The sequence below is a fragment of the Xiphophorus hellerii genome, chromosome 15 (assembly GCF_003331165.1).
Source record: "Xiphophorus hellerii strain 12219 chromosome 15, Xiphophorus_hellerii-4.1, whole genome shotgun sequence".
In the NCBI taxonomy this organism is placed as follows: Eukaryota; Metazoa; Chordata; class Actinopteri; order Cyprinodontiformes; family Poeciliidae; genus Xiphophorus; species Xiphophorus hellerii.
The window spans coordinates 7,978,828-8,002,977 of NC_045686.1; the positions used below are offsets into that span (position 1 = coordinate 7,978,828).

Here is a 24,150-nt window from a genome sequence, read left to right on the forward strand (position 1 = left end):
CATTCAAAGATCCATTTCTGCAGGCAGTTCACCTAAATGAAATGTTTGGAGTTGCAAATGCAATATGGTCTTTTGAAAGATTACAACTTATATTTTTGATAATTATCACCTATATATAACTATTTTATTCCTATGTTTAGGCTTCAAAATAAAGAAACTTCCAAAAAAAGAGGATGGAAACATTTTCCATTATGGGATATTTTAAAAAGGAAGTCAAGAAATGCTTGCTGCATTGAGACAACTTTAATGAATAGAAATGAATAAAAAGTCACTGGATATTTGTTGTCCTGTTGGCTATAAAATTAAAATTATAGCCGTAAAAACAGACTGAGGAAAGAAATACATTGTGTTGCAACTAACATTTTCTATGAAGTTTTTAAACGGCCAGCGCCTTTTATGAGAAGTATTAAAGAAGATCAGCTCCCTCTTCTGGCATATCAAATTTTTTACCAGTCTTTAATTGTAGTCCAGAGACATACATTATTAAGGTCACAAATGGCCCACATGCCACACTTTGAACCCCTCTTCCCCAACTCAAAAACCACAACAAATGGATTGAAATGTTAGAAGAACAATTTAATCATACATAGTCACAATTCTGCTTCCAAAAAAAATGAGTTTGTTTTCTTCATCTAACATCTGGAAATGTACATAAGGCCACCTGAAAATGTACATGACTGACAGTGTGACAAAAACTCATATGTTCATATTTATATAATTGACAATATTTTACATTGCTTTTGCTTACAAGGTTGTGGCTGTTCCAAAACACAGCACTCATCTGTACAAAAATAATTCTCGTCATATCTTGTGAAGTTTCCATGGTAGCAGAGAGGATTAAATGCAACCTCAATTTTAGTAGACTGTCACAAATTAGAGACAAACAGTTGATGTTACAGCTTCAGTACAAATAGAGGCTGGCCTTTCCATAACAGATTTAAAAAACAACAAAAAAAATCATGCCAGATTGCAAAGCCATATTTTTTTTTCCTTTAAAATACCACTTAATCAAATAAAACTGTATACATTATATTCAAGGAGAAAGGAGTGATGAATATACACACACATATCTAAATGCACAATTTTTGCTTCTTTTTCTTTTCCTCCCCTCAAAAAGTGTAAAAGACATCCCATTTACAGCATCAACGTTTACAAATGTACAACTGTACAGACGAAATAAAAGCATCACTACAAATTTAGAGCAAGGCCTGTCAAAAAACACCACAGCTAAACATATTTTTGATTTAACTAATAATCTTACACTTATTAACTGCACATATACTACATGTAATCTACAATTCATAAGAAGCAAAGAAGCCATCACTACGAGCATTACAGGTGAATTGTATAAGTTTTGATGGCCTTCGCCGGCCTCCACCGCTGCACTTGCAAACCCAACCAAATGGAAAAAAAAAAAAACTATTTATATATATTTATATATTAAAAAGGGGGGAAAAAAAAGATACAAAAAGTTCTTTAAACATCCCTTTCCTTAAATCATCTCACTACTTCTAGTTTATTTCACCTCAGACAAAAAGATGGGATGAGCTCCACATCACTTTTTTATCCCCTTCCTGTCTTTTGGACTCTGCTCTGACCTTCTAATCGGTGGGAGTTTCATCCTCACTGCAAGCCGCCTCCATCCCACCTAATAAGCAACAATTTTACTCGTACATAAAGATGCTATACGTCGCTCAACTACTTCTACGCAAGAGATGATTATTCAGTACGTAAATATACTGTTTTCTAGGGCAGTAATCATCTCCAACTACGAGACAGATGTTACACAAAACATGATAAAAAGGGGGGAGAAACAACAAAACAAAATAATCATTCCAAGGATTAAAACCCGTCAAGGCATGCGAACGCATTTCCTGCCCCCAACCCTGCTATCCCCTAGGTAAAAGCTCTCAAGTTAAGAATAAACCTGCTGTACAAATCAACCTCATGCTCCACTTCTTCTTTTTATTTTTTTTAAATCAATATGTAGCTTTTTTTTTTTTTCCACTTTCATTAACCCCAGAACGACAAAATGCATGAACGGCTCAAAAGAACGGGGGCTCCATGAATGCTGCAGCTCGGACCTGCCCGTAATGCCGGGAAGCGAGGCCCACTCGGAGCTGCTGGCGTAAACACGCGGCTCCCCCGACAAAGTCTGGAGGCGAGAAAAAGCCACACGTGGAACATGAACCCAAGTCTAAAGCACCAATCCCCAACGGCGAGCTGAAGAAAAAAGGTCTGGAGGACCTCAGGGCGACTGTGGCACACACTGCTCACCCAAAAAAATCCATAATCTTTAGTGCCGTTTGAAAACTAACTCATTTAGCTGCTTTGGCATGTGAAAAAACACTTGTACTGTGCGTGGGATATTATACAAATATAAAATTCAATCACCAAGAGCTCCATCAGGACAGCTGACATATTAATTCTGGCTAGAAAAACAATAGGAATTGTGTTTCAAAAGAATCACTCAGTTTTGCTTTATAAAGTCACTTGCTGGTGTTAATTGTAAGAATTGTAAATTTCAGCAAATGTGTAATAATTTCTTTTTTTTTTCTACAGAAAATTTACAAGGTAAAAAAAATTAAATGTACAATATGAAAACTAGTCAAATACATCGATTACATCATTAACAACGGGCTTGTGCTTTACCCAGGAAAAAAAAACTAAACAAAAAAAAAAATCAGAAGGTAGCCTGCTGACTATGTGGCCCCTGGGTACTTTCTCAGGGGTGGCAGAGTGGCAGGGGTCAGTTGTCACAGCATTTTTAGGTGAAATTGACTTGTCTTTTTGTTTGTTTGTTTTTTTTTTTTGGTAAATAGCCCCCCAACCCAGAGAAGAAAAGGGATGACCGATCGCATCAAAGGCCTATGGCTAAAGGAGCAAGGTCTCACAGGACAGGGGGTTTGGGCTTCAAACTCCTCCACTTCTTCAGGGGACCCAGAGTGTCGATTACATCAGTCCGTTTGTGGGACCGCCGATGGGGCCGAGTTCAGAGCCGCCGCTCTTCATGTAGTACTTTTCTAGTTTAGCCAAAATGTGCTTCCCGTATGTGTACTTGCGCAAAGTGGCAATGTGAGGCCGGATCTAAGACAAGACGACACAAGAAAACGCATTAGAAAAAAATTATTATTCAACTTCAAAACAAGACAGAAATGGGAAAAATAAAAGACATTTCTGATAAACATCAGAGCATTTAGGCTTTGTAAATCAAAACGTTTTTTCTTCTTATTCATTTTTATTTCCACAGACTGAGATGGAATAATAAATTAGAAAAAAAAGTTTAATAAATAAATCATAGTTAATACTTCCCTAAATCATTTTCAGACATATATTTCACACAAATCTTCAAACTTCTCTCCACTCTAAAAATGAATCACAGATTAGCTTTGTGAACTTGGCTGATGTAAACAGATTTATTATACTTTATCCACAATTTGACTATTTCTTCAAAAGGTGTCATGTTATGCCTTTACTTGTTGGGGAAAAAAGGAGTGGCACAGAACATCAAATGATTGTGAAAGATGGTTAAGATTTCTTAAGCTTTTGAGAATGTAGCTTAAAAGGTGAGGGGAACAGAGTCATGAGCAGCTGCCCCGCTGTGGCAGCTCTAGCTGCTTTGGATGACTCCGACATCACGTTGTCATGTTCATGTGTCATGTCACGCTGTGCTTACCTTGTGCATGATGATTTTCCGCTGAGCAGGTTCTGCCATGTCAATCATTCTCTGGACAACGTAGTTGGCGTACTGGTCCTTCATCATGGTGTACAAGGCGCTGTGGGGCCCGTCTTTCTGGCAGCACACCTCATCTATCAGAAGGGCCCTCTCTGCACGCGAGGAGTGGATCACACACTTCTCCACGACGTTACTGGGGACACATGAGGTACTGTTACACACAAATCAACGCCTGAGCAAGGGCACAGTTTATGTGTTAAGGTGAAATCTGGTCTGGATGTTTTTCTTCCCCGATTTGTGGTCAATACAATTTACAGAGATCCAACAAAGTGTTTCACCTTTGTGTCTTATTCCAGATTATCAATTAGATCAGGGGTGGGCAAACTTTTTGACTTGCGGGCCAGAATGGGTTCTAAAATTTGACAGAGGGGCCGGGCCAGGAGCATTTGGACAAGCAATGTAATTTATTAAACCTGGGGATTGAAATGTATTAAAAAAAATTTAAAGAAATCAACATTTAGTGGGAAAAAAAATCAATGGAATCACTTTCAACATTCAGAACATATTATTACCCAACGAAAGGAAGGGGTCTTTAAAATGAGAGCGATGTGCGGCATGTTAATTAAGCTACTGTATACCGCTGCTGTGCGTAAATGCGCAAGTTGCTATTTTTTTCATAACACAGTAGAAAAACTCACATTTCAGTGGGAACAGTGTTGTTGTTCTCCTTTTTTTGCCAGTGCATCAAAGTCTGGAGTTAGTTTCGTTGTGGCAATTCTCAGAATAGATCTGAGGTGTTGGTCAGTTAACCGGGATCTGTATCGGGCTTTGTTGATGTTCATGACGCTGAAAGTCTGCTCACACACGTAGGTCGAGCCAAACAATGCCAGCATCTTCTGTGCCGTCCTCCGGAGGTTTGGAAATGTGGCTTCGTTAAGTGAAGCGTAAAAGTCATTCAGTTTAAGAGATCGGAACTTCTCTTTTGAGATGGAGTCAGACTGAAGATCGATCAGCTCCAATTGCAGCTCATGCGGTGCTGTTTCGGGGTCTTGTGACAGGGGACAGGACACCAGCTGAAGTGACTTTTCAATTTTTTCAAAATCAGTGAACCGACGGCAGAATTCTCTGTGCATGTCGTCCAGTGATTTGCAGTATTTCTTCACGTTTCGGGTGGCCTTCTGCATGGCCAGTGTGGGAAAATGAGCGAAAGATTTGTTTGACATTTGCCTGGAGAATAAAATCAGCTTGGATTTGAAGGCTCTTACATTTGTGTACATATCGTGCACAAACTGATCTTTCCCCTGCAGCTTAACGTTCAGCTCATTCATGTGTGACAATATGTCCACAGCAAACGCAAAGTCACAAAGCCAGTCCTCATCGCTCAGCTCAGGGAATTCGTCGGATTTCCCCATTAGCTCCAAAAACGAACGAATCTCCTCTTTGAGCTCCCACACTCGTTGGCACACTTTCCCCAAACTTAACCAGCGGACACGAGAGTGGTAAAGTAAGTCCTGGTGATCCGCATCGGTTTCCTCTAGGAACGCAATGAACTGACGGTGATTAAGTCCCCTTGCTCGTATGAAGTTAACAAGTTTTACAACTGGATCCACAACATGATTAAGCTGCAATACAGACTTACACAGAGATTCTTGATGAATGATGCAGTGAAGAAAAATAACATCCTGGTCAGGGTTTTCTTCTTTCACTTTATCTTGGATTCTCTTCAGCAACCCGACGTTTTTTCCAGTTAAATTTGGCGATCCATCCGTGGTGACACCGGCAAGTTTACTCCAAGGCAGCTTCATTCTCTCGATGACAGCAGACACCTGTTCATATAAGTCCTCTCCTCGCGTTTTCCCCTTCAGCGATTCCATGCTCAAAAGCTCCTCCGTTATCTCAAAACTGTCATTCATCCCTCGGATAAAAATTAGGAGCTGAACAGTGTCTTTCATGTCGTTGCTTTCATCCAGTGCTAGTGAATATAAATTAAAGGACTCCGCTTTTTTGTTTAACTCGCTGACTATATCTTCGTCAATCAGTTCCACACGCCGAGTCACTGTCCTGCGTGACAAGCTGATTTTTTCAAACTTGCCTTTGCTTTCCGGACACAAGAGATCTGCTGTGTCTACTATGCATTCTTTCAAAAACTCGCCTTCGGATAAAGGCTTGCTAGCCTTTGCTAACTTGAATGCCAGCAAAAAACTTGCCTTGGTACTTGACTCCTGGATCGCAGTTTGTCGGTGAAAAAAATTCTGCTGAGTCTGTAAATTAGCTGCCAACCTCTGAGCAGTAGCCGCCCGTTCTTGTGTTGACAGCTTGCTAGCGTAGTTAGCATGCTTTGTGGCAAAGTGACGGCTGATATTGTACTCTTTGAAAACTGCAACCGTTTCTTGGCATATCAGACATACAGCCGTTGATCGGACATCAGTAAAAAAATATTTTGTTGTCCACTCCTTTTTAAACACTCGGCACTCAGTGTCCACTTTTCTTTTCTTTGGTCCGCTCATGTTTACCAAAGGGGGGAAATGTCAGCTGGAAAGTGTGTCTAGACTAGTGCGCCGTCTATCGGGGAAACGAGGGTATTGCAGGGGAAAGGGAAATGAAACAGGATTTTACACATCCATGGGTTTTTACGATAATTTGGACAAGTTCGGCGGGCCGGATTAAAAAGCCTAACGGGCCGTAGTTTGCCCATGTCTGAATTAGATAAACATATTTAGCAAATGATTACTGCTTTTTGTAGGACTACTGAGTGCGCTCCAACATTTAAACAAACTTCACCTCTACCAACTTCAGAACCTCCAAGAAAGTTTGGCTGTAAGAAACTCCGATGTTCTTCCGTATTTGGCCCTCGCTAAATCACTTCTTCCCCCTGCCTTCCTGACTGTCCCACCACTACATGCGTCATATCTGCATGTAGTGGTGCATTTTCTCATTATGGAGTTTCCATACAAATAATTGCAATCAAGAACTGAAGTCTGTGCAGAGCTTCCAGCAAGAGTACTTAAACGCAACCATGTGCATAAAATCCAACAACTGTTTTTCATCAATCATGCCGAGTTGAGCTGCGACTCTTAAAAGTGCAGTGGCTCACTTTCATCCCCAACCCCCACCCCCCACTACTAGTCTGATAAATCCAACTCCACAACTAATTTGCAGCTTTTTAGACTGCATTTTGATTGCAGCCTAAAGAGCATGATTTCCTTTGGTGGACGGAGCTATATGCAATTTGGAGCTGTGGTTGCTACTCCACCTATCCCAAGAGTCCTTATTTATCGGAATGAATATTGTGGATTATTCATTTCAGCTGCTTGGAGATTCCTTTTACACTGCAAAGAATGTTGTATTAAATTATTATGAGCGCTCTTGGCCAAGTGTAGGCTCATCTGACCCAGATATGTTGCCACCACCATAATTATCCACCACAATCTAACCACAGCAGGTTTTCAGAAACTAAAAATAGTTTACTATTCACTCAAAGGCAGGATGAGTTCTTGATGCACCCTAGAAGGCCTCATCAGTACTCTGCAGAGACCTAGTTTATTTTTGATGTGATTAAGTCCACTGTAAAGTGCTCAGATGTATTTAGGGCTGTGTTATAAATCTATTTTATCAATTCAATTAATTTTTTTGTTTATGAAAATTTCATTTTTAAGAAATTGGGATTTTTTTTCCCCACCAGTGGTCTGCTTGTGTTTCCAAAGTTCAGAGTGTGAATTCAGGTCAACTGGCAGAAGGCATGATTGAAATAAAAGAAAGTTTATTTCAACTTCCTTTTATTTTATGCTATTTGTCATTTCTTTTTAAGAAAACAAAGGGACCAGAAAAACATAAAATACAATTTTGAGATTTTATTTTTAAGCCATTTTGCCCAGCTCTAGATGTAATCTAATATAAGGTTTATCTATGAAAAAAAAAAGGGAATATAATTTTAACAAATATTTCACTATGAGAAATTAAGCCAAATGGTCTAAATGAAATGCTAAGTTTGTGGGAGGTTTATTGGAATTTAAAAAAATTCAACATTTACTACCCAAGTAAATCACAGATATAACAATTGAGTCGTGCAAAAGCAAAATTACAACAGTATAAACTAGAACCACTTCAAGCATTCATAGTATTTTGTTCTTGTTTTACAGTGAAATCAATTAAATATTGCTGAAAATTTAACCAGAAATGGCTTAAACTACTGACTCTGGGTTTTTCTTTGTTCCCACTTACCTCGCAAATTTATGTTGGCTCAGAACCAAAACCTTTCCTCGAACCTCTGCCACTATCTTGCTCTTGTCCTCTGGTCTGCCATGCTCCAACACATGCTGAATGACGTAGTTACCATACTGATCCTGCAGGAGGCAGCGGAGACGAAAGCACAAACAGAGCAGTTTAAAACAGAATTACTCAAAACAAGAAAACAGAAAAATCATAGAAACATGATTTTAATTTCAATTCACAATCATGCAAAAAAAATAGTTTCACCACTGGTTTCAACTGGTGAGAAATAATCATGCATTTCTACAGGCTGACGAATGAGTGACACCCCCATTTGTAGTATGTCAAATACTACATCACTGCGGAAGGTCAGACAAAATAGATGCTGCTGGTTTCGAGGGTTGCTGACCAGACAATGCAACCAATAGCATCTTTGCCCCTTCAGAAATAGGTGATAGACAGTTATGGGTGTGATTTTAGTGGCAAGATGGAGACAAAAACTCACCCTCACCAAGCAATAAACAAAGACTCAATTACCAGTTTTATTAAAGCAGTAATTTGCTGGGAAGCCACTGTAGTCTTCACCTTGATTTTTTATTTTTTTTTGCCTTCACATTCATTTCTAGATCAATCTGCTTAAATACATTTGTATTGCTTCTTTTTGGAAATTTAGAGTTTTGATGTTTTCAGGTAGCTCCAATAGTGTAATTTCAGCAAAATAAAACAAAGAGAAGAAAACAGATTGATCAGAATGTGCTGTGGGCAAAATGCGGGGAGACAGACATGTGAGCAAGAAGGGAGGAAGCAAAAGAAAATAAAAATGCTGTTCAGTGGGTTAAAAAGAGGTTTGTGAAAGTTGAGAGTTTCGTAACTAAATGTTAACATTTTTGGAGAATATATGGCAAAAACAAAAAGGAGGAAACGGGAGAGGAGAATGGGGACATCCGCAAGAGAGGCAAATTGCTCTGACCTTGAACAGTGCATCACGGGACACTGTATAATATGTTTTGGGTGTCATCTCCAATGAAACGCCTTGATATTTCTAGATGGAATAAGTGAGGGGGGGCAGGGTGGATGTTTAAATAATCACATCAAGATGTCATGACAGCTAACAGTTCAATTACATTCATCTTTAGACTTTTACACGTATCAAAACACAATGACAGTGAAATGCTCAAACATGGAGGAGACATGCAGAGACCACAAGACACATCTGACGTTGCACCTTGCAAACAAACGTTACAGCTTCCAGGTGTGATTCTGAAACTAAGGAGTGGGTCTGCTCACCTGGCCCAGCTGTTCAGAGTGCTGATGCAGCTCTTCCAGGATGGGCAGAGTTTGCTCCTGAGTGCAGTGCTCCAAAATCCTTTGGATCACTCGGCACCCATAAGGATGCGTGGAAAGAACAAAAACCTTCAAAACAAGGGGATTTTTTTTAAAGAGCATTAGAACCAAAAACAAAGAGTATGCATGATAACTGAAATTGCTAAAATTAGTGTGAAATAAAGCCAAAATACTTTTTTGAACTACTTCGAGTTAGCTACATAACACTTTACCTAAATATATTCAGCAGCTGTAAATACACTAAATTTTCAGACTAAAGTAATCTGACTGAAAGTAGTAATAGTAGGGCTGCAACTATTTTGATTATTCTGACAATCAGATTAAAAAAAACAAACAAACAAAAAAACAATTGTCACATTCTGCAGATTTTTCTATTAAGTCTGTTTTATATAATATTAGAAATACATTATATACAAATAAACAATTCAATTACTTTTTAAAGTAAGACATTTTGTCAAAAATGCAATAACAATTCCTTTAGTGTACACTTCATTTATAGCAAAGAATGCAGTTAAAAAAATAATAATAATACTTTGAAAATCCACACATGAAAAGCTCAGCCCTTTCTGTCTAAGTTATCAATACATATTGGGCTAATTGTTGACTAGTTTTTGAATTAACGGATTAATAAATGGATATCAAAATTTGCTCAGTAAGACTTTTTTTAAACAGGATTTGAACCAGGTGAAGATAAAACTAAGCCCACTGAGGAGTTATGGATAGAACACATTTACAAACAAAGGCTTTTCTTTAATATTGTTCATGCAAAATGTATATATTTTTTGCAGTTTTTGCTTAATTACTGCTCATAATACATTGTTTTTTTTGTCAACTGGCCTTTTTCAGTGTCTATACTTCAGTTAATTAATCGATTACTAAATTAAGTGACGATTATTTTAAAAATCTATTCATTATGATGAATCTGATTAATTGTTTCAGTACTAATTAATAGCGAGGTCATGACCAAGTCTGATTTTATTAATTGGATCTGAGTGACTAAATATTCTCACTCTCCATTCATCAGTGGCCACCAAAAGTAAAGCTGAACATGCAGGATTTTGATCATTTCAGATAGTTCCTGGCAGAGATTATTTGCCAAATTAAATTAAACATAATTCTAAAATAAAATTAAATATTAAGAGTGGCATTAAGAGTGATTTTAAACACATTGAACATACCCAATGGGGGAAGAGACTTTGTTGAAGCTGATAAACTTGTGTAATAATACTAATAAAATAGCAATAATGCTACCTGTCCCTGGAAGGCATCAATGATGAACTGCAGAGCCTGAGGCTGGACGCATTCAATGCATTTCTGCACCACATGGTTCCCATTCTGGTCCTTCACACATTTTAACACGTGGCCGTCCAACTCCCGAACAATGTCACTCTGAGGGGAGAAAAATAAACAAAAACACAAACCAAGAGGAGGAAATATTGTGGTTAAATTGAAATTAAAGTGTGTGAAAAGATATACAAATTAAATAGAAAAACTGTTAGAAGAGTAAAAGCTCACTTACAATTACCTGCTGGTCTGAGGAAATGGACTCCAAGGCTTTCTGAATGACTCTGCAGCCGTACATCTGCAGAGCCAGGGGGAGGACATGCCCCCGAATGCGTGTTGCTAAAGCCAGCTTCTGGTCTGCACTTCCAAACTGTGAAGAATGAAAAACCCATACAATAGATATATTATGCAAAAAGATAAAACTTCATTGTAGAAGAGATAAAAAAAGAAAAACCCTAAGATAATGTTTCCAAACCTCAAAAAATTTCTGGATGACATAATTTCCAAACACATCAGTCATTAGTTGATACGCTGCTTGAAGAATCTCTCCAAACACCATCTGCCTCTCGGCGGGCGTGGCCCTCTCCAGCTTCTGCTGAATAAACCTAGTAGCAACACAATAAACAGAAGTAATGGTCACATTGTATGGTTCTCTTTTCAACAAAAAAAATTCTAGTCTGGCTTAAAGTTTTAGTCAGTCACCTGGATCCGTGCTGGTCTTGAGAGAACTCCACCATGTGTCCCGGTAAGTCACGGAGCTGGAGGTTCGGGAAACGGTTGTTCCTGAAATCTTCAAGGAGGCGACTGCGTCCAGAAGGCATGACATCAGAGCGGCTGTAGCGGGGTCGAGAGGGAGGGAACAGCTGGCTGCTGGAGTTGAACAGGCTGGACGTGCCGCCAGCGCTGCGATATTTGGCCTCGGCTCCTGGAGCAGCAGAAATGTAACGCCCGCTGCCGTTTGTCAAGCCACCTAAGGAAAACACACAAACCACTCCAGTTATTAAATTATGCACTGCTATTTTTGCTTCTGTGTACATGAATGCTGTAGCTGGACTTTCCCTGCAAACAGAAGGAAAAAAACTAATGTTTGGTCTGACATAAGACTTCAACTGAAACCTTACAGCTTTCCTAGTTTTCCCAACACTGATTAAAGAAAAATCTAGGGCTGCAACTAATTATTTTTGTAATCAATCGATTGTTCCGACGACACATAGGCCTGTCGCAATAAACAATAAAACAATTAATCGCACGATAAATTAAAACTATCGACCTCATTTTAATTATCAGCTTTATCGTTTCTTCCAGCATTTTTCTCTTTCTGTTGATGGCACTGAATGAAAAAAGGGTCAACTCTGGTGCTCTCCACTCACCTCTCCCTTCCTCATTTCCTTAGTGTAATGCCCAGCGCACACTACACGATCTGAGAGCTGTCGGTCGATTGTCGGCCATTTATAAAACCTGAGAGACTGCACATTAGCCGACAGAAATCCTAGGTATAACGGGTTGATGGGGTTTGGTCCTGCCGTGTGGTGTCCAACAATGGGCACAAAATAATGGCTGCAAGTCCAGTGAACTAATTTTAAAACCAGGCATTAATCAATGCTTTACTACAAGCTACCTGCAATGCATGTGGCTAGTGTCAGTCCTGACTGAATGAAAGTCATTAGAACCTATTTATGTCACGTTAACAAAGAACAGCTGAAATGTTACCGGGTTTATCAACTGCGGTAGCAATTTTGCTCCAACTCCTTCCCTTGTCATTTCTATATTCTTTGCACGAAATGTTGAATAAACATTAATGTTGTTTCCACGTATCATCTCCAATGTCCGCTGGACTTTGGTTGCACCGTATCAGCTGTTTGGGAATTCGCTTTCTGATTGGCTACCTGTCACATTCAACAGGCTGTGTTAACTCTCCCAGTCGGGGAAAACCCCTGATTTAGAGCGTCAACATCTACCGTAACACACCACACACTACAGGATGATCGGTTACGAAATCGCAAGCACAATCTTAGAACAGCCAACGTCTTAAGATTGTCATAAGGGGAAAATCGGGGCAAAAAATCGTGTAGTGTAAACTATTGCATCAGATAGTCGAATGTGCCCATCTTCTCTATTTAAATCTAATGATTACTGAAGGGCAACATAGTATACAGACTTCATAATCTGTACTCTTTTGGTTGAATGCAGTATTTATTTCCACTTTGGCTTTATGTTGTTTAGTTTTTAATTCAAGTACATTTTTTGTTAATGGAGACTGAGAATCCATTTTATTTTTGATTGTTTTGTTTATTTTGTTCATCAGTTCCAGTGTTTAGTGTTCTTTTGAAAATAAAGTGCATCTACCTTTGGCAGGAAATCACATGCATTATTATGTCATTTCCATTAAATCAATGTAAAAAGGTCTTCAAGCAATATTATCGTTTATCGCAACAGTTTTTGAGACAATTAATCGCTCAGCAAAATTTGTTATCGTGATAGGCCTACACACACACTACTTTTAATATACTAAACGTGTAAAAGTAACATACTACTTTTATTAACATGTAAAAACCTCAGCCCTTCCTGCTAGACTTTATACAGAAAATGAAGAGATTAGCCTCACACTATGGGGATGTTAACATTAATAAAATGATCCATGAAAAGGTACTTAATAGGAGTTGTTTTTTTGGGTAGAATATAATTAAAATGTTTTGGGGGTTTTTTAATCTGAAATGCAAAATGTATGTATGCTTCGTACAGTTTTGAGTCAATTAATGTTCCGAGTCTGTTGTTTCTTTAGCAAATGGTCCTTTTTGAGCCAATATAGTCCAGCTAATGATTAATCAATTACTAAATTAGTTCAAAATTATTTTAATTAATTAACCATGTTTAATTGTTTCAGCTTCAGAAAAATCTGAGACATAAAAATCTGCAGAGCATCTGTATGCTTACCTAGGTGAAGGCTGGAGGATGACCCATGAGAAGAGGGCAGGGAGGGTGGAGGAGTGAGTGGGGAGTGACCTGGTGTTAAGCCAATCGGACTGGGTGAAGAGGAGTAACCCAGGCTGTTGTAAAATGGTTGACCAATAGGGGTTAAACTGCTGCCACCGCGCTTGTACAAGTCAGAACTCGCCAACAGAGAGTCCCTGCGAGACACACTGCTACTGGTTGAACTGGACACTGGAAAGAAAAAAATAAACACACAGGGTAAAGTTAGAAACCTTGACCTAAAACAAAACTAAAAGCAATGCCATTGATAAATTGCAGATAAATCATTAAGATGGTGATTTTTGTTCATCCACTGACCTGAAGAGCCAAAACCTCCAAGAGCAGAGCCCAGACCCACACCGAGCGAGCCGCCTGTGCTGCTGAAGCCCAGGGAGGAACTGGGTGGCGCACCAGAGGTATGAGAGAAAAGAGAGCTGCTCTGGGAGGTGTTTGGGACCGATCCAGAACCGTAGAACGAGCTGGAGGTCAGGCCGCTGCTGGGTGGGGGGGCTTGCTGCTGCTGCGGCTGCGGCTGAGGGATGGAGCGGTACAGACCGTTGGCTGGGGGTCCAGACATGTTGTTACCGGAGCCGGATGCAGATACAGCTGCTGACGATAAACAGTGGTGTTAGTTGGATTTATTTAATGAAACTGAACCACCAAAACTCTGCCCACCAACATCTATAGCAGAGGAGGATACACTCTTACCAGCCTGTGCTGCTGCTGGGTTAATGAGGAGGGGGGTTTGTACGAGACGAACGGGGCCACCCAGACCAGTCCGAGCTCCAGGACCCATTACCAAGGCTCCAGTTTGGTCGTAATAGGCGGCAGGGGCCAACACCTGGTAGCCTGGGCAGAAAATAAAAGCAAATGTTAACAAAAATAAAAGATTAATGTTGGCATGAATAAAATTTAACGTCTCAACCGCGCTGTTCTTTTAGAATCCCAAAGAGAGAACAAACGGTTATTAAAGGTGGCCAGACTGTGCCTGCCTGCACAAAGCCCTGTACTAACCAGGCATTCCTGCGTAAGCTAGGGCCGGGTTTGCAGCAGCAGCTGCAGCTAACGACTCCTGCTGACTTTGTTGACCTTGTCCCGGTGTAAGAGGTCGCTGGTTGGTTCCTGTGCGCATCACCTGAAGGAGATAAGAGAAAAATTTAAAATGATTTTTTCTCCCACTAACTCAGTCATGTACTCATTGAAAGGCAAATCTTCACTTTTCTGTCCTTTTACACTAAATTAAACCGTTTTAATCACATAAGTGGCTGAAAAATTGAATTGAAATCATTTCGTAAGGGACAGTGCATATTAATCAACATGTTTAGCCACAAGGGCTAATTTTCATCTGTGCTCCCCTAACAGGTTGGTAGTTACAGAAAGAAAAAGTACACAAAATAACAATTGATACTCACATTGAGGTAAGTCATACCCATAAAAAACAAACATGAAAGCATTTGTTATTTCAAAATGTGTTAATCTGAAACATGAATACATTAATGATGCATTAATGATGTCTGTGTGCTTGACCCGGAATTTTCAGACAGCTCTGACAGGTCTAGGAAACAGTTGTTAATTTTTTCACATAATTATGTGAAAGAAGGTATAAAAATTGTTTGATGATGTTTTACCAAGTTTTTTAAAATTATTATTATTATTTGAACCCCAGGAGTAAATCTTTTGTCGAAACACCTTTTACTCAGACCTGCAAGTCTTTTAAGGACATCTCTCTGCCGGCTTTGTTCAGCTAAGCAGCAAAATACAGTCCTTCCATAAACAGTGATTATACTTTGACTAGGCCATTCTTGCATGACTATGCTTTTAACCTCACTAACCGATGAGGCTCTGGGTGTATATATTTTTTTAGGTCAACCTCTGCCCAGGCCTCAAGTATTTAACAACCTGTTATGGTTATTTTGTTTTTGTTTGTTTTCATAGAACAGTTTAGTCTAGAACCTAGAATAAATATACATATATATGCGTATATGTATATTTATATACCTACAGACTATATATACAAGTCTGTACGTATGGTTTGTCATGTGAAGGTTGCATGCAACGGATACAACAATAATCACGTATTAGTCTTCAGAATGTTATAATTAAAAGTTTAAATCTTGAATTTGTGTCAATATTCCAATGATAATACTTTGCAGCAGTACAGTTTGTATCAAGAAGCACTGATTAGGAAAGCCAAAAGTCAATGTGAAAAAATACCATAAAAGATTTCAAATTTTCTGCACTTCAGATAAGTGTTTTCTTTTTATAAAAACAAGACATTTATGGTTTAGACAGTGAATGCATCTCTATAGTGTATAATTACTCATTGGGGTAAAAAAAAAAAAATCTTCCTGAAACTTAACAAAATCTGTCTGTTCCTTTTGGTCAAAACAATAAAACACTACATATGAAAAGCTACAATCATCGTACTATCCAAATTCTGAGTAGAAAAACTGTGCCTTGAGTCAAAAATGTTTAAAACAGAAAGTAGAACTCTTTTCTTACCTGTGGCTGGCCTGGTCCTGGTCCCTGGTTGGATGCTTGCTGATTAGCCGAGTGATTGGCAGTTGATGCTGCCTGTTGCTGGAAAAGATTGGCTGGATACACACCCCAAGGAACACCATAGTACTGTGGTGGGACAACTGTGGGACCTGACAGGCAAAAATAAAAATTTAAAAGTTTGCACTAAAGTTCCATTCATGGAAAATATCTGAGAAATTTTAAAACAAGCTGAAGCTAATATGGGATGAATGTGGCCTGATTGATCACCTGCTAAAGTGGCTGCTGCAGCAAGGCCGGCGGCAGTGTATGGGTCGGCTCCAGGCGGCGCAGCATTAATGATGTAAGGATTTGGCACAAATGCAGGAGCGAGTCCAGCTGGGAGGTAAGGAAGAGTGATGTTGCTGATGTTTCCACATAAAACCTCATTTAGAACACTATGCAACTGAGACAAATTAGAGCACAAAGTAGCTGAAGTGTGCATAATTACGTAGACACTGAGCTGAGCAGCCCATCGTACCGAGATGCTGCTGTTGAGCTGCAGCCAGGGCATATTGTTGTTGCTGAGCTGCAGTAAGCTGTTGAACTGTCAGGGGATTTGATCTCTGGAACAACTGAAAACAACCCAGACATGTACAGATTGTTATCTGCTGAGCACACAGCTGGACACATCTTAAAAATCTGCTCTGAGACATACCTGCTGCTGAGAACTGTAGTCGAACAATCCCACTGGAGTTCCTGACGAGTCGACCTGGATCTGGTTCCCAGCGTAATCAAACTGTAAAGACTCGACGCCTGCCCCATGCTCCATGCCGCCCATGTTCTGGGCCTCCTGGCTCTGGAAGTCCTCAGTAGGGATCTTGTTCTGGGCTGGGTTTTGTTGTTGGAGGACATGCGGATGGTGCTGCCCCATCATTTCCAAACCCGTCTGAGTGGGACCCATTCTCTCGACGGCCTCAGTAGGGGAAGATTGACGGCTCCCGGGGGTTGGACTGTGAAAGCAAAACATAAAGTTGCCATGATATTAAAGCTGTTTTTATGGAGAAAACAGAATTTGTTCAGTAATTTCACCAAAAAAACTGTTTTAAACTAGGGTGTTTTTTTTTACCCACACAAGCCTACAATTACTTTGATACTTTTCCTTTAAGAAAGTTGTCTGGTCGGTTATCTGGGTGTGAATTGTTTGTTTTAGAAGAGACATGAGAAACAGGGTGGAGAGACACAGCCCACACCAAACAATAGAGACAATCAGATAACTCAAACAGGTTTGAATATAACTAAATGGGTCTATGTTCTAGAGTAACTTATCTAGATTTTATGCTCCGTGTTCTGTGTCAAAGCAGTGACAACTAAGACATCCTGATGTTGTTCTAACCCCAATTGTAACAACATTTGGCCCAAACAGAAGAAAAAGTTAAATAGTGTTAAAGACAATAGATAAAAGTACTTATCACCAGAACATCAAGGTTATTTTGATATCAATTGGTGCACCATTAGTAGATCATACAGAATCAAAAGTAATCATACAGTTTGGAACAACTTAAGTTATGGAACTTTGGTTTCTAGGATTGTTGTATTCTGGCAATAGCTAGGTTCTGATTTCAATTGTTTATGACTAGGCCAGGGGTGGGCAATCCTGGTCCTCGAGGGCCGATGTCCTGCAACTCTTAGATGTCTCCCTGGTCCAACACACTTGAATCCAATAGCTGAATCGCCTCCTAAGTGCAGTCAAGTTCTCCAGAGTCCTGCTAATGACCTCATTATTTGACTCAGGTGTGTTGAAGTAGAGCCACACCTAAATGTGGCTCTACTGAATGAAGAAGACTGAGAGCTAGATATTTTAGCCTCACTGAGGTCACACAGATGTAAAAAGAAAACAGTTTTAACTAAGCAAAGGTTCTCAACTAATTAGTTTAACCTCACTTTTTTAAATAATAATAAAACCTAATTTTACAGACTTCTTTTACAAGCGTAACACCTTTGCTTCCAATATAAATAATTGACTGCTCAAGACGGGGAGGCTAAGATAAAAATATGCTACTCACGTTCTAATGTCTTGTATGATAGTTTTAAAAATTGAGCTGAAATCTGTGCTGGCAAAACAAAACTTTGTGAATCAGACATGAGCTACAGAAATCAGATTGATGAATTCCTAATTTAATTGCTTTGAAATTTTTCAAAAGGAAAACAACTACTACAAACTGCTGTAGGATGCTTTTAAGGCAAGAAGACCTACTTGAAGTCTTTGCAGTCTCTATCCATGCCGTTTAGCAGACCTCTTCCGTTGGATTTAGCTGGATCGTTATCCTCTCCCACCTTCATCTCAGGGCTTTGGTCTTCCTCAAAAGGTGACACTTTCTCTTGTACGTCAATTTTCTCTCTTCCATCTTGATCAGTATCTCCTCCACCCTGTGATTTAGCAAGATTCAGTTTAGAATAATTTTACAGACAAAATAAAATAATATTTTATGATGTGGGTTGGCAGTTTAAAATATAAAAAACACAAGTGGCAACTTACGTAGCCGCCGTTTCTGTAGCGACCTTCCATTTTGTCACCAGGGGAGGAGCTCAGGACATACTCCACCATGCTCACACCCAGACCTCCACCTTCTGAGCGAGGCGAAAGCACAGAATTTGTATCACCGTTCCCATGGAAACCCTGGCCAGGCCGCCGCTGTACCATGATTGGCTGGGACACTGAATGATCTGGAAAAAAAGGTCCAAAAATGAGAACGGTAGAGAAAATTTGATTTTCTAGAACTAAGCAAAGCAATTTTTTGATCTGCTTTCAGGTAACCGGAAAGAATAAACTCATGTTAAACCTTCAGTATCACATTTATGATAAATGAATAACTATAAATCACTCCTTATGAATCCACTTTAGCTCTTCAGAGTTGTTGTCTTGTTTTAACAGCTTAGATTTTGTCCCTCCTCCCACTGTTGCTACACAATGCCAGTGAGATGTCTGAGAGGCTCCGATACTTTTACCTACAGCACAAACAAATATGGCTGTTTGGAAATATTTCTGGTTGTGCAAAACAAAGATCTGTTTATGCTTTTAAGAAAAAAGATACATTAATCGTTACAACTACTTCTACAATAAGAAAGACATTAATTAGCTGCTGCTGGAATAACTTTTGCATCGTTAAGGATATAAAAGCCACTTACGAGACGATCCCCATGCATTCTCCCTCCATTCTTCACCAAGAAGCATCCCTTTCCGCCCATCCTTGGCTAGCTCATCAGAATCCCAGATCTTTTTTGTTGGCAAAAGCTTAAAGAAAGATGGAATAAAACATTTTTCCCACTGTTGATAAATAACTAAAGCGAGAAGGAATCTGCAATGTGTGTGAATATATATGCAGATCTCCCAAAAAGGTTAATGGCTTCCTCCATTGGAACAACTTTTAATCCAATTATAGAGTACCCTCTGTATTAATTTGTGTACCAACAATTAATGTTTTAACAACACCACAAATCCCTGCAACAGCTGTAGCACAAAGATGAAGAAGAAAAAAATGACCTGTAGAGCTGGGCTGAATATGCAGAAATTGTTTTTACAATAGGAGGATGGGGAAATTTACACTTAATTTTCAATAGTGGCCAAAACAATTTGCTTTTCCAGGTGATGCTGATTAAATTATGGAAGTATTCTTGATCGCTGTACAGGATCAGAAGTTAGACTCTCTTTGGGGATAAAATCAATTAATGATCCTGAAGGGATAACAGATCTAATTTAAAATGCCTTACCTCTCCCATTCCTCTTGACTCCAGAGCAAGAGCTTGAAAGTCATAATTCATTTCATCTACGGTTCGAACCTAAAGTAAAAAAAAACAAAACAGTTTTGTAAGAGAACATTTATTTTCTTGTAATATCATAAAAATATATATTTTCAAGTTTTACCATCTGTTTTTTCATACCAGTTTAAGAAACTATTACAAGAAAATAGATCTTTATGTTGCATTGAAGTACATGTAAAATATATATTTTTTAAAATAAACTAAATGCCAGATATTTTCTGGTCATAAAAAGGGTGATTTATGTTGAACTCTAATAAACTTATTTCATTTAGGAATCAATCACAGAGGACCAATTTTACATGTGTTTATTCAAGGACCTTAGTTCCTAGCAAAATGTCCAAACTGTGTGTTCAGATTTGTTTGATAAGTAGTTAACTCAGTATTATGTGTTCATTGAGCCTGTAAAAAGGAACCAGGGAAAAACTCATGAGTAGAAATCCGTGCCACAATGACATTCAAACTGTAAATCGTATATTCCAGTCACTTGAACTAAAGCTTTGTGTCCTTTTGCTTTTAAGACAAAATCTCCTTTACAAGATCTACAGTTCCACAACATCAATTTTATTTATTTTTACTCATATTGTTTTTTTTAACTAAACTTAAAAGTATTTAATATAAAAATATTGTATTCAGAATTAAAAACACAGATTAGAAGTTAAAAAAGAAATGTCCACGTAATAAAGAGTAGATCAGTACATTACTTGTTACGATTTACCTGATCAACATGATTAGCATCTCCAGTTGGCCAACGGTGCTTGTTAGGAGTGCAACCCACAAGTTGCTCTCCTGGTTGTCGCTGAAAGAAGTATCCAACTGTGGCGTCGTCCTGAGATCTTCCACTGAGCGGAGGCTGCGGCGTACCTGGGGTAAGGTTAGAACTTCTATCCATACCCTGTAAATGTGGCCCCCCAGGAGCCTGTCCACCACCCCCGACCGCAGTCAGGGGCCCGCCGCCATGAACCCGAACACCCCCTGATTCAGGAGCACCATTTGCATGCAGCATCCCACCTCTCGTCTCCTGCCAACCCACGTCATTCATGCCTAGGATGCTGCATGGAATGCTCATTCCACGGGAAAGCCTAAGAAAAACGCAACATGTAAAACATCAGACCCTCGTGAATCTCGTGACCCTATGTTCATCAAGGCAAGAAAATGGGAACAATTTCTTGCCTTGATGTGTTTAACTGTACATTCTACAAGAAAAATACATTGGAAATTTACTGCTGTCATCATGTACCAAGATTTTTGAGATGTTGGTTAGAAAAAAAAAGAAAAAAAAAAACAAGTTCCCAATGTAACTAATTTTGTGACTATTTTTAGATCGTCGGAGGAACTTTATGGAGCATAAATAAGTCAGCAGCAACTTTGTTTCTCCCTCACTTACAAAAAAAAAAAAAAAGAGAGAAGAGGCATGGTATGGAAATCAAAAGAGTGCCACCAATCTCTCTTATGAAGGTAAAACTGTTTTTAAAGCCATTTATAAGCAGTCAGTTAAACAGCTGGCTGCAGTCTGGCTAACGGAGCAGACCAGATTTTGCTACAAAACAATGTTTATTCTTTACTTAAATGCTTTTATGAAAATAAATAAATGCTATAACAAGTAATCAATATATTCCACATTTCAGAAGCAGAAAAAACCTCAGCTTTTACTTTGCAATTTTCAGTTTTGTTAATGAGTTGTCATAAAAATCCTAACATTTTTACATAAGGTTATCACACTGCAAAGTTCTCAAAGTGGGTCTGATGTTTTGCTCATTTGTATTAGCTTCACTTAAGTTGTACAGCCAAAGTACTGCTGCAAGTAAATTTTAACCTTATTGATAAGAAGAAAATGGTAACAATCGATAAAGAAGGGTTACAGCAAGATATTTTAAAAGTTGTAAGTTGTAACATTAAGAAATAACTAGTGATAAATTAATATGAAAAATATCAAGCCCTTTAAAATTAGAAATGGGGAAAAACTCCAAGGTGGCAACAACTTTACATACATTAGCACTGTATAATATTCCAGAAGCCATTGCACAAACAAGACCGACTATATTGATGCTCATTCACAAATTAAAGATGTATTTTTTTTAGAAACATTACAATCATCACTTGTAAGCACTTTATTAACACTTTAGACAACCCATGGTTTGTTGGGGATGATATACTCTAAACAAAGCTAAATATAGAGCGTAATTTCATTGTATTCGCTGGGTTCAGACTAATTCCTGACCTGCTAACTCTAAGCCATGGGTGTTCATAGTTTTTATGTCATTTACTGTGGTTCCTGCACACCAGGAAACTAGTTTTATTTTGGGAGTGTGGTGTGGCAGACATGGAGAATGAATAACACAAGAAACAAAAGCAGGAAAAAACTATATAGTGTATCCAAGCTTCCATTTAGCTATTGCTAAGCTAACACTGCGCTACCACTACATTGCGGTAGTGGTTAAATATTATAACAGTTGGAGACATTATGTATGGCAAATGTTAACCTAAATGTAACCTCAATGCACAAAAAGTCTAATTACACTCACCATTTAGTTATCATTGATATGATAAATAAAACCAGAAGCTTATATTAAGCTAGGTAGCAAGCCCGTTGCTAATATCCAAGCCAGCTTAGTAGTTTTGACCGGTTTTATTGGGGATTTCCGTTGAAAATGCCCAAATGTCGAGCTGTTAAGATCTCTATTGTATATAATAACGTAATAGAGGAATGTTTAATATCTGAAATAGAGCACGACTGACGTTACATTGTGTTAGTAATGGGGGTTAGCATTAGCAACATAAACGGCTAACGAACCAATGCTAAATGCCGCGGGCCTGCTTGTGTTTATTATTGGTTTGTACCGCTAAATTTTTATGTTAAAATCGCGAATTCAATAATGGTCAATTGTTAACGTTGATACTGTCACAAGTGACGACAACAAATGTTGTTGGTGTGATTGTGCAGTAACATTTAGCGTTATTAGCAAGCAATTTAAAATCAACGACAGCTATCAAGAGAGCTAATTGCCAACTTGCTGTTGTCTGAGCTTAAACATCAGCCAAACACTCAACAACATGGCCCCCCTTCAAGTCTCAAACAGAGGGGCCTTAACCGCTAAACAAAAGAGAAATACCCACACCGCGGCTTAGAACCGCCATCGATTATCTTCATTTACGAGATTTCTGCTTGAATTATACTTAAATATGGTAAAAAAATACTCACGCCTTGTCGTGTCGATGGAGCCTCTGTGCTTGTAGCCCTCAACCCTACTCTATATTGTTTTGTTGCCGTGGAGAGAACGGTGATTTTTAGCAAGGCTTGTTCAGAGCTAAGAGTTTGCCTACGCTGGTGCCCCCTCCCTGTAAATAGCGTGAACTACGTAGATCTACGTCCAACATCAAAGTGTGCTTTCCCCAACACAATCGGGGGCCAAAGTGCTACAATCCGATAGCTAATTTGTTGAAACATTTTACATATTAAATTAAACAGTCAAGTGTCAAAATAATCAACTAAAACATACATTTATTTTGAGCTGAAATTATACAGGGTTTTTTTTTTAGCATTTGATTAAGTTAATTTAATATTTAATTTGTTCTTGTTTGTTATTTAAAAAAAAAAAAAAACTGACTTCCTCATCAAACACCGTAAATCATATCGATGATCATAAAGCATTTGCAAACTAATCACCTCATCCATATCATGGCACTCTTGAGAAAAGTTAAAATAAAAATGTGATTAAATAGGAACTAACATCAAATGACAACACAATTTTTAATTCTGAATTTGATAAATTATACAAAGGTATAGGTAAACAAATATGTAAATGCTTTTGTTTATTTATTGTCTCGATTTTTTGTTCTATTTAAATAGTACTAATCGAACATATAATTCTATGTTTAGCGCCTTTTTTGGGTATTAATTGTCACGTTTGCCCTTGATAGCAATTTATCATGGATCTAAGTTATAATGTGAATAGCAGCATCCCATAAATATGCAGCATGTCCAATTGAAAATCTTTAAAATATTGCTTTGAGAAAAACATATTTTTAGTCTTGATAAAAAATTTATATGATGAATTTTGTCTTAATTTTTTCAAAACTGTGACTAACTTAACTGATAAATAAACGACAACAATATAGCTCGGTCACCTGGGTGGGTCCTTGTGGATTCTGTCCCTCCTCTCCTCAATAGAAACCAATGAGGTCCAATCACATTTTCCTCTACAAACTATGATCTCACCTCCTTATTTCCGATTGGATTGTTATATTTAGGAAACCAGCCCCGCTTTATAAAGACAAGGCCGTTGTTTCTGTAAACGCTGTGGAGTTTGGAGAGGACATTTTCTGGCACAAACAGTCTAATAAGTCTCCTGGACGAGTTTAAAAGCAGAGCC

At 38.6% G+C, this 24,150-nt stretch overlaps 1 protein-coding gene across 7 annotated transcripts; it reads right to left on the minus strand.

Annotated features, from left to right (window-relative positions):
* Positions 1-555: 555 nt before the first annotated feature.
* pum2 (pumilio RNA-binding family member 2) lies at positions 556-24,109 on the minus strand. Of its 7 annotated transcripts, none has more exons than XM_032585198.1 (23): positions 23,997-24,109; positions 20,496-20,859; positions 19,730-19,798; positions 19,148-19,253; positions 18,498-18,685; positions 18,216-18,388; positions 16,677-16,971; positions 16,470-16,593; positions 16,250-16,357; positions 15,986-16,131; positions 14,498-14,618; positions 14,192-14,332; positions 13,802-14,092; positions 13,448-13,675; positions 11,216-11,483; positions 10,989-11,118; positions 10,749-10,883; positions 10,481-10,618; positions 9,173-9,298; positions 8,856-8,927; positions 7,898-8,019; positions 3,677-3,869; positions 556-3,087 (listed from the first exon to the last, which is right to left on the minus strand). In XM_032585198.1, exons 2-23 carry the CDS (start codon positions 20,844-20,846, stop codon positions 2,953-2,955), a joined length of 3,660 nt encoding a protein of 1,219 aa, XP_032441089.1. In that variant the 5' UTR covers positions 20,847-20,859; positions 23,997-24,109; the 3' UTR covers positions 556-2,952. The 7 variants fall into 7 exon arrangements, with proteins under 7 accessions (XP_032441089.1, XP_032441088.1, XP_032441086.1 ...); XM_032585197.1 differs by lacking the exon at positions 23,997-24,109 and adding an exon at positions 23,906-23,979; XM_032585195.1 differs by lacking the exon at positions 23,997-24,109 and adding an exon at positions 22,980-23,252.
* Positions 24,110-24,150: the final 41 nt, after the last annotated feature.

What these genes read in the sequence shown, in the direction of transcription:
- pum2 (XM_032585198.1), bottom strand. Translation starts at nt 20,846, where the DNA reads ATGAGCATTCCATGCAGCATCCTAGGCATGAATGACGTGGGTTGGCAG. An exon ending in AGTCAAGAGGAATGGGAGAG is followed by an intron (nt 19,254 to 19,729) that starts GTAAGGCATTTT and finishes TCTTTCTTTAAG; the next exon opens with CTTTTGCCAACAAAAAAGAT. An exon ending in ACTCTGAACAGCTGGGCCAG is followed by an intron (nt 8,928 to 9,172) that starts GTGAGCAGACCC and finishes TATTCCATCTAG; the next exon opens with AAATATCAAGGCGTTTCATT.